This window comes from Bombus pascuorum, chromosome 12 (genome assembly GCF_905332965.1).
Source record: "Bombus pascuorum chromosome 12, iyBomPasc1.1, whole genome shotgun sequence".
NCBI classification, from domain to species: Eukaryota; Metazoa; Arthropoda; class Insecta; order Hymenoptera; family Apidae; genus Bombus; species Bombus pascuorum.
In genome coordinates, this window is record NC_083499.1 from 5,576,339 (window position 1) to 5,586,900 (window position 10,562).

At 38.4% G+C, this 10,562-nt stretch overlaps 1 protein-coding gene across 1 annotated transcript in view; it reads right to left on the reverse strand.

Annotated features, from left to right (window-relative positions):
• LOC132912821 (carbonic anhydrase 1-like) overlaps window positions 1–9,282 on the reverse strand; it is a 28,893-nt gene extending 19,611 nt beyond the window's left edge. The window contains exon 1 of the mRNA XM_060970595.1: window positions 8,786–9,282. Coding sequence (XP_060826578.1) covers window positions 8,786–8,825 — 40 coding nt within the window. The 5' untranslated portion in view covers window positions 8,826–9,282. The remainder of the gene's footprint in view (window positions 1–8,785) is intronic.
• Between the last annotated feature and the right edge of the window lie 1,280 nt (window positions 9,283–10,562).

Consider the following 10,562-nt stretch of genomic DNA (forward strand, 5'->3'; position numbering starts at 1 on the left):
CGTACGAGCCAATGATTAAACGAAGATGATGTTCGGTGACGGATAGGTCAAGGAGGCTCGTTTCGTGTCAAGATCATATGATATTACACCACGATACTTTTATCGGCAGATTTTGTAACAAACACGATTGAAAAAGAAGTTCATGTGCGACGTAAGTGAACAGAGCACCCAAACTATGGAGTTTACGTTCGAAAGAAAGTAACATCATCATTGGATATTGATATATCGATCTTGGATTGTCATAATCGAACGTGACGCATTTTTCTTCCTACTTATAGAATTTTATTAGCATGGCCTCAACCACAGGTTTAATATTGAAACGATCTAAGTGACGTACCGCATTCAAAACGCCTAACGCGATTCGCGTGACTCTTACGCTAGCGAGTAACACTTGGCAAAACTGTATAAACATCACATATTATGTATGATCAGATCAGAATATTACGGAATCAGTTGAATTGATCATGTATTTCCATCTATTTGTCTATTTTTCATTAAATAGTCATGGAAACTTCTAATTAAGGAATTAACGTCATCGAACAAAGTTCACGATATCAAGCCACGAGTTCTTTATTTCTTGTTGCAATATAACGTTAAGTAGGCGAGCAGTTAATTATTCTCGAAAAGTGTGAGCACGATCGTGTGTTCGTTTGCTCTGGAGCGAGAAAAAACACAGCTGTTCCGTGCACACATTCCTCTATCGCACGTTAGATTTCAGCGTGGTTCATAGCTGCGGAGCAGCACGTGATGATGACATAATGGGCGCGCGACGTAACCGCGATTATACTCGGAACGCGCGATATTGTCGCGCGCCATTAATTTGCAAAGTGGCCCTTATAACCCCATAGACCGTGACCGCCGGTTTCTTCCAATTTCCTGTGCATTTGCAGAACGTATTCTCCGAAAAATGTTTCGCGAGTTTGCAGCATACAATGACTATAAAAAGTGTTGACACATATCCTTGTTCACCATCAAAGTGTCCTCTAAAAGTGTTTTTTCTGATCATACGAAAGTACTAAAAGTATCAAATGATACCAGATTAATATACCTTCGACCTAATTAATCGATACGTAAGTAGCATTGTGCATTATACGAAAGAAGAAACTAAAAATTGGACAAGCGAATCGAGTCGTTCGGTGTGGAAAAATCTTGAAGAAATTTTATTGAGTGTATGTGATCGATCTTAAATCGTAGCGTGAACTTGTGAGAACGGCGCGATGGGAAACTGTTCGATAACAGTTGTAAAAGAGATACTGACACACGTGAACCAGTTTACGTGGGTGGAAAGTGATATAACCGGTTACGAATTCTGGTTTAATAACTCCGTCCACTTGCTACGTTACTGTATAAACATGCTGTGAACTGTCTTCGATAGTTAAACAATCCTCAAGATACCAATTTTCCAACGATACTACAATTTCACTAAAACGATATTAAAATGGCAATAAAAGTAAAACTTCCGATAAAAGTAACCACTTCAATTTGAGAAAAAAAAAGAACATTCGCTATGCAGTTTCAAGTTTCCAAAGTAATAATTCATCATGGTGTAAGCGTTCGTCGCGTCTTCCAGCTATCTGAATGCACAATTCGACTCACAGTCTTTTCCAAGCTCGTTGAGAATCTCATTGATCGCGATCACAAAGGCCGCCGCGCTTCAAGCAGAAAAACATCTTCTCGAGGTCGTCGAGATCTGCTCGAAGGTTCGTTCAACCTTGTCGAAGACACAAGGCGAGCGTAAGCGCCGCATCCCGATCACTGACTACGGTTTCTCGGCGAATTTCACCACAGACCTTGCACTCTGACCTTCTTTATTTTTAGTCTCTTTTCACTGAGACCACCTCGTAAATCGCGACAAGAAACAGCAACATCGTCGTGCAAAGAATCGAAGAAGTGGAAGAACGTTGGAGGAGGGTCGAAGAGAGCTCTGCGGCGGAAATTGAGTCGGATATCGAGTTGAAGAGATCTGTGACTCTCAAACTACTCAGAATTAGTAAATAATACAGCGTACTTTTGTTTATATGCGGAAAATGCTTCCAACGTTCATTCCATTACTTTTTATTAACTGATATTGACACTTTTAGTTTAGCCTTGTTCTTGCACAGCGGAAACTAGAAAGTTGAAAGTCGGTGAACGTTGCCATTGAAATTATTCCTGCAGCCACGAGGATTAACCTTCCTTTGATTACATGTTAAACTATGCGTGTAACTTCTTAACGAATAAGCGAGCACAACAATGCCACGCCTTTTACGTAAACCGGATGAGAAAAATGACGCATCGTATCTTCCTGCCTGCTCCATTGTGTGCCATATTTAACGGCGCGTCGACTTCGTGCGACGACTCTAAACAGACCTCAACTAATCAAGCAGCTGTTTTAAACACGTAATTCTCATTCCTCCATTGTGTTAATTACCATGTCGATGATCATATTTAGAAGATTTAAGAACTATTTAAAACCAAGGTTTCCTTACTTCTCTGTATAATCATGATTCATGGTTGAATATAGTTGCTCGATGAGATCATAAATACGTACATATTATTCTGTAAAAATTTGTTCTATAAAATTATATATCTTATCTCAATGAAACCTATTATGTATCGATGAGCACAGAAAAGAAAACTGAGAAATCGATATACGACACGCGGTGTCTATAACGCGATCATCAATCTTTCACACCGATTCGTTTCGTTCGATCTCTTTTCACCTTCCTATTCAATTTGGGCTAAACCTGTCGAAAGGAGTCGCAGGTGATAGAAAAAAAATTCCACGTGGTTAAAACCTCCATTTTATCGACTTTTTGAAAATTACACGATAATCTTGTCGCGTGATTTGCGTCGGTCCACGATAATTACGTACATTGTCCATACTATTTTCCCGAAACGATCGGTTTGGAATGTGCAGGTTGCGGAACGAGGCAATAAATTGCGAAAAGTTGGCGGTACTGCAAGGTAGTTTCTCATAAGTGTGTTTCTGAAGTTTGCGAGCGCCGATCGCGCCGGGTTAACGAGAATCATTAATGGCTGCCCTGCAGCGGACTATGACACGGTGTAAATGAAAAAGGGGCAAGCAGTTGCGTCGACGCGGGAACGCCGACCTCGATCCTTCTGTGTCGAACGAAATTCCTGTTTGACCCGAATATCACGCTACTGTGACGAGGAACGACAGAAGAAGATAAAGAAGAATAAATAAATAAGAAAAAAAAAACAATACTCGTATAGATTTCAATGAACTCTTCAGGCTCGTCACGAACGATAAAAAATGATCGTATCGAAAATTTCTTTCTCACCTGGCGTACGACGCAACACGTGTCCGCGATTAAAAGCGCGCGGTAGAAAACTTTTCCTTCGTTTCCGCGAGCTGCACCGTTTCCAACACCTATCTTTGATCTCGCTTCTTAACTTAAACGCGATACTCGAACGTATTACGTACTTAAGTCTAGTCTAGTACTTGATTACGTATACGTACCGGCGATCCTTCTTTTCTTCATCCTCTAGTTCTACGTATAATACTTATCGCGGTAGAACTCCGTTTGTATAATCTTGTCGGCAGACGAATGAATCGATGAATTGAAAAACGATACACGTTCAATGTGGTGTTATTTTACACATTTAAAAAATTGCTCGTATAATTACATATAAATGAACGTTTGTCTGAATCAACGTGAACGCGTTTAAATTGAAACAATATTATAAAACCAATGGCAATAATCGATGGCGCGTAAAAGCTAGAGCTATTTTGCAAAATATCTGTAAATGTTGTTCTTGGACTTTTAAGATCCTTCAACTGATCGATTTAATTGATCGCTTGATCCTTCCAACTTCCTATGATTTTTTATTCGCACGAGAAATAGGAGTTGACATTTAGGTAAATGGGTTCGACAATAGCAAGACTTCATTTGACAAGACATTACCTAAAATTCCATCCACTAAATAAATCCATTAAATTCTACTGTGCTTGGAAACGGACTCGAACCCAAACGAGATATTCGAATCCTTGGCGAACACAACTCTATCAAGCTGCTATTTTTTAATTTTCTCTATTTCGTTCAAAGTAAACGGGATCCGTGTACTTATGTAACTACGGCGTACTAAGAAGTTCATAAAAAGTGGAAACTATAAGACGAAAGAATACTAATTACATCGATACCGATGATAAATCATGAGATCGATATAATCGCGGAAGATAATCGGCATCTTTCATTAATTGCCGCGAAGGACAATAACGCCGCGGTCTTAAACAATGGTCGCCATAGTGTAACTTCCGGCTATGATCGAATATCCCGCGACAGGGTAGTAAATATTCGAACCGATTGCCATTTCTTGGGCGAATTGCCGGTATACGGTCGGAAAGCCAAACGACTTAATCGGCGATCTGCACGCCGGCCAGGAATTTATGCAAATCACGGTATCCGCCAGACTTTGCGATTGCACTCGCGCCGGTTCAAAGATAGCGCTGACAAATTGGCCCCAGATTAAGGGCATTTCGGAGAGGCATGCACGGTAACCGGGTAAGGCGAAACGAAACTGGGTCTGCGACCCCCAACACGCGCTTTCGTCTAACTATACGTTTCTCGCTTCTCGTCCCCTCTTCACTGTACTTCCATCCATTCCAGGTATGCAAACGCGTCGATATCGTTCCGATCATTCGATATTGATATTTAAACACGCGTTAAGTGGCCAAACAGTTTCTACTTCGTTTATTCCGCATCGATCTGATCATCGTTTGAACTCTTGCTTAATGAAAAACCATTAGGACGAAACGACTGGAAGCGAAGGATTATGGTTTTACAATGGCTTAGGAACGTGTTTAAATACCATCTTCAATTTGTAGTACATATCAATCGAATCGTTATTGTATCTGTGATTTGAAACGTTAATGGTCTTTTTGTTTGATAGAACGAAGGGAAAATACTTATTAAAATATATCGAAGTTTACCGATATAGTGGATAATTGTTTAAATACTCGTGCGGATAATATCGTACATGTTATATGAATTCTATGTACATTTTGATTTGTTCCAAACTCTATCGGTATAATAATGGTAATTGAGTCTCATTAGTCTAATGACAAAATTAAAAAATATTTTGTTCCTTACACGTGATATATCCATAGAATATCTGTATATACATATATTCGAATATATTTACGAGCCACGGTATGCAATTATGGAAAAAGCGATTCTTTTTGAAAATAAGGTTTGTTTTCCTCGACTATGTTCCTTGGCAAATGTTTCCAAGTGAAGCGTGTGTTAATGGACATTAACGTATCGCGAAATGCAAAATTAGAACGTAAATCTCGCCAGTGGCTTCTCCGAGGCGCGAAATTTTTCACGGTAAATATTTGTCAGCCCAGGCATGTTTTTTCGACGATCTATTTACGATGTTTATTCACCCAATTTAGATCACGTCGCGCTGTGTTACACCACTTCCGCGCCTCGTTGCGCCCGGCATTCATATTTAATTATTCATTTCACATAACACAGCGATATAAGTACTCGATCGTGTATATGTTTTATATTCTGGCGTACGATCGGCTCGATAAAGGTTGACGCGTGCCATGCGATCTTTCGCGATACAATTACATCGGTAATAACAATTGTCTTCGAGTGCTTCGTGCTCATGACCCTCTCAAATTAAATATGGTACAATAGTGCCACGTTAAGTGGCCGAGAGTTTGCTTCGTTAACTAGCCATCGCTATCCCTACCAATTCTTAGAATTGACTTCGCGAACCGAGACTCTAAACCCTCTATCAACTAATTTATCAACTAATGATATTAATGAAATGATCACGTCGAATTCGAACCCATCAAGCACCATCGTTGCCTTAATGCAACATTTCATTCGTAACGTTCTTTAATCAAATGCGAAAAGGAATCGCAAAAATTTGCTCCACTTTTTTCTTTATTTTACTTTCCTCAATTATTAAGTTCGATTAATTTCGTCGCTACTTCTTCTTCTATGGACATCCACAATTTTATGGAGTTTGGCGAAATTGAAATATTGCGCGATACCGTGACGAGATCTATTTTTTTTTCAGATTATAAAACTTTCTTAGGGCCTGCAATTTGTATAGCGGATTTAACGTATCTGTTATTCTGATACATTTCGTATCGTACATCTTGATAGAGCAACTGAAATAACTTACTTTACTTACGTTCTTTAGCAATGTTGCAATATTTATGCAATTTTGTCCTCAATAAAAACTCGATTTCCTTCATTTCTGTCTCTTTCATTCTTCACTCTACGAAGCAGAGAATACGTACATCAGAACCATTCATACAAACTCCATTTATACTCAATTTTAGTTAACGTTTGATTAATCTGAATCTACTTATCTAAACGTGAACACGTATTACTAGAACGGAGAGTGACGGAATTACCGTACTCCTATTACATCGACCCCAATTACACAAACTATTTATCCTCTGAGAAGTTCATATAAACGTAGATCAATTCAAAATCTCCTACGTTCGTATCTCCCTCGATAACTGACCGGATAAAATCCCGACCCGTGGCCAAGTATGCACATACCGCTGTATTTGACTACACAAATGCAAGAACCTCGCGTACAACTTGTGCGTGTTCGTGCCTCGTTACCAGCGAACAACGTGCTCTCTATTCTCGCATTATGTTTACGTGTCTACGACTAGCATACTATACGACACGTTTTAACACGGTTTATGGTTATATATCTCTGGCCGGTAGCGAAGTATTGGTGTGCACGATGCTTTCGAGTACACTCTAGGTTGGTCAGAACGATACAGAAAGTTGCCTATGCCCGCCAACGGAGAACAGGTGCATCGGCCTGAAGTACAACGAGGAAAATTATTGATTTTCGTTTACCTACTGAGCCGGTTGGTGTCCCGTGCTAGCATGGCGAATGCAACGCCGTCCCTTGGCACGACTGGGACGCCCTGCATTCGAAGACAATGGCCTTAGGTCAGTGAGCCTGGTGCCATCGTGACACCGTGAAAATCGAACGTGCCCCAAAATGGGAGCTAACTTGTTATCACCGACCGAACAGAAACTTTCTCTTCCCTTATTTCAACTTTCCGTCTCCAGTCCGCGTAAATAGCATCATCGACGATGTTAAAAAAATAATCGTTCGATTAATCGATGATTTTTGAAGGCGAAGAAGATGTCAGCTACATCTATGTAGCATATATTCATAGTGCAAAATTGCTAACCTGTTTGCCTTGTAATTGTAACCGGAGGTAGTATTATGTAAGTTATAAATTGCGGAGAAAGCCACGATATAAGACAAATTGATTAAAAAATTAGTCAAAATCGAAATCATGGTTGTTCACTGCTATATGATTCTTTGCATGTTACGATGTGTTTTGCTGGCATCTTTGAAAAACATAAATAGCGTTTACCGTACGTGTTACGAACGATACGATCGATCTATATAGTATCAGATAGATCAAATACACTTTGAACGAAATCACAGTCGAAAATGAATAGCGTCTAAAGATATCTGTGTACTAATTTTTATTTAATACTTTTATTACTTTCTATGGCATTAAAACACTGATATGATTCTATCTAATCGCTGTGATTCACGAATATACACAGTTTTTCGTAGACGTGTATAATATTTTTAATTAACGTGATTGATACGGGTAGTATTTATATTGAAACGCAATCTTTTTTTTATTAGATAAGCAACAAAGCGAAAAAAGATTAATTAGCAAGGTAATTTAACAAAATGACAAAATCACCACAATGGAATAATACTGTGTTGTGAAATACTGCGGAGATCGTAGTTTGTAGCAGTAATAGAACAATTGCGAGATTAAACAAGAAAAACGATAAAATTATTCATCGTTCTTCGTAGAAATACAAGCGTAACTGATTTTTGTAATAGTTCAAGAAACGTTAAAAATATTAAACACAAAGAGAGACATTCTTGTAAAACATGTATGACGGTATCTCTTCTACGTGCATTTTTCTTCCCTCCGAGTCTTTAAGAAACTATTTTTACTAAAGTAACAGGCGCGTTTTTCTTCTTCGAACATAAAAAAGTCAGAGATTATGTTACACCGTTCCTTCGCGAGGAATGCAAGGTTGATACAGAAAACAAAATATTTTTAGTGATCAGTCAGAAAAGCGATTATAGATTATAGAATAATAATACTTAACGATACGTAGCAATTGTAATCGATAGAAGCGTTTAATTTTTAATATGCTACGTTTATTGGAAAAGTATAAAATATAAAAGAATACGGGGTAGATCTCGAGGATTGAATCGATCAAGCGAATCGATAAACACGCATCAACTCTCACTCTCTGTTGCAAGATTTATGGAATTCCTAACGGATGTTACAAACCGTAGGAAAAGAAAGGAACGCCGTAAACGAGCTTTGAACTAAACAAATTAAAGCACATGAGACAAATGAAATGTAATTGAATAAATGAAACATTTTATTTGTTACTCGATTACAGCTATTCATATTCTTACGACTAAACCTAAATAAAGATTTTTATTTCGCCCTAAATATTTTAACGAGTAATTTGTATACTCGATGCATTTTCATTAATTATGTATATTTCTTTTGCAGCTTTCGATCTCCTATAAATGCACTAATATCGTCAGCCCACTCATTATTTTCCTTATATTGACACTGTACCGAGGAAATAAGCTAAAAGCTGAATATTTTACCGGTCGATGTGAATAATACACGAGTATTCTAATGTAAATTTAAACGTGGAAAGCAATGTACCGTCACAACAGCTTATTCCTGCCCTGGTTGCTGCAACGTTAGATAACCAAGAAAAAAACTCACCATTTTGAACAGAGTAGTCCCATTCGCTTTTGTCGGCCATCTCGGTGACGATCGTGTTATCGAAAATTCAGGTCCGCGAAATTAAGATCCGAGTAGAGTTTGTTGCCGGTCGTCTTGCCTGCTTGTGATTCTTGATAGATTGAAACACGTCACTATATCGCGTTTTTATTTCGATTTACCGTATTCACGAATCGTACAATCCAGCGAGTTGCTGATCAAAATCACCACCGATTGATTTGAACTCGGAACGAAAATCGAGAAACGATTGTCAAATCCACCGATCGTCGACTAACTTCAAATTTCTTACCGACTTTCGTTTTGCATATATTTCTTATACGTGCACGTACGAATTATTCGGCTACACGAGCATTGGATTGTATGAAATCGTATTTTGTAGAAGACTTAAGAAAACTGTTTGTTTCTAGGAAAAATCAAAACGAAAAAACCACTCGTGTCACCTCGGATTATCCACGAATGCGACGCCGGCCGGTTCACCACTGGATTTTATACGCGAGTCGATCACGTGACCCTTACTATGGAAAAGCAAGCGTCTGCGCATGCGCTAGTAAATGTTTACACGTGCATCGCCGATCCCCCACCGCACTCTACCTTAAGCACGTGCTTCGTTGTAGTCGACAATACCGACAATATTCGTAGTTTTATAATTTTTAGACCAACAATTTGATTTATAATGTTATAAATTTACAGTATTGGATCTAAGAGATTAACTCGATAAAGTTATAGATACGGTTATGATTTGAAATTTCGTTTGAACATTGACAAAGAGGCGGACGATCGAATTGGCCGCGTTTGTTCGCCAATACGAGTTCGCACTGCGAGGAGGCAGTAACTAGCGACTTAATGCCTTAATGATTCATTTTATAATCTATCTCAAATGGGAACATTAATCTCGATGAAATGATAAGCTAATATAACGCGCGACAATTGTTCTATCAGCTACGATGAGAAGAAATCAAATACGTTCTTTTCGTCGAGGCTCAGCGTTTCCTTGCTTTATTATGCTTTTTATTACATTTTCTTTATCTTCGTTATTTTTCTATATTCATTATTCTCTTTTCAAACTCTCGTAGAATGTCACTGTTCTCTTACAATAATGGCATTCCATTATCGTGATGGATCGACGAATAAAGAGATTAGATTAATCCTCTAACTTGCTCTTTTGAACTCTGTCATTCAGTTCCTTGTCTACCGCGTAGTTTTTGCTTTAAGTGCAAATATTCTCACCTTATAAGCATACGAATTACTTCTCTGTCAAGTCATCAGTTTCTTTTCTCGTGAATCATGACACCGATGCACAAGCGCCAAATATTTGTATCTATTGTTTCGACGGTTATTATTTCTAAGTCAGACGACACGAAATCGTTTGTTGTATCAAGTGAATCATAATCTTGCAAAGAATTTGCATTCGTTATGACCGATGACTCACCCGGGCCCTTACGAGGTCGAGGACCTGGATATCCCAGCTGTACTTCTCTATTTATTTTGCAACTTTCTTTCTTCCTTACTCGAATTCTAGTCCTTGCTCTGTCATTTCTCATAACCACAAGAAACATAGATCTGATATAAAAATTATTCGACTTATCTACTTTATGACGTGGCATGAATTTGAGATAAAGTTTGCAGACACCTATGAAATATTATAACAACAATATATGTGTTAACAAATATTTGTACAAAGAAACGTGATTAATCTGTAAGATGCACGACACACTATTAAGAGAGAATTATGAGTCCATGTCTGAAGAAATAAAAGTTT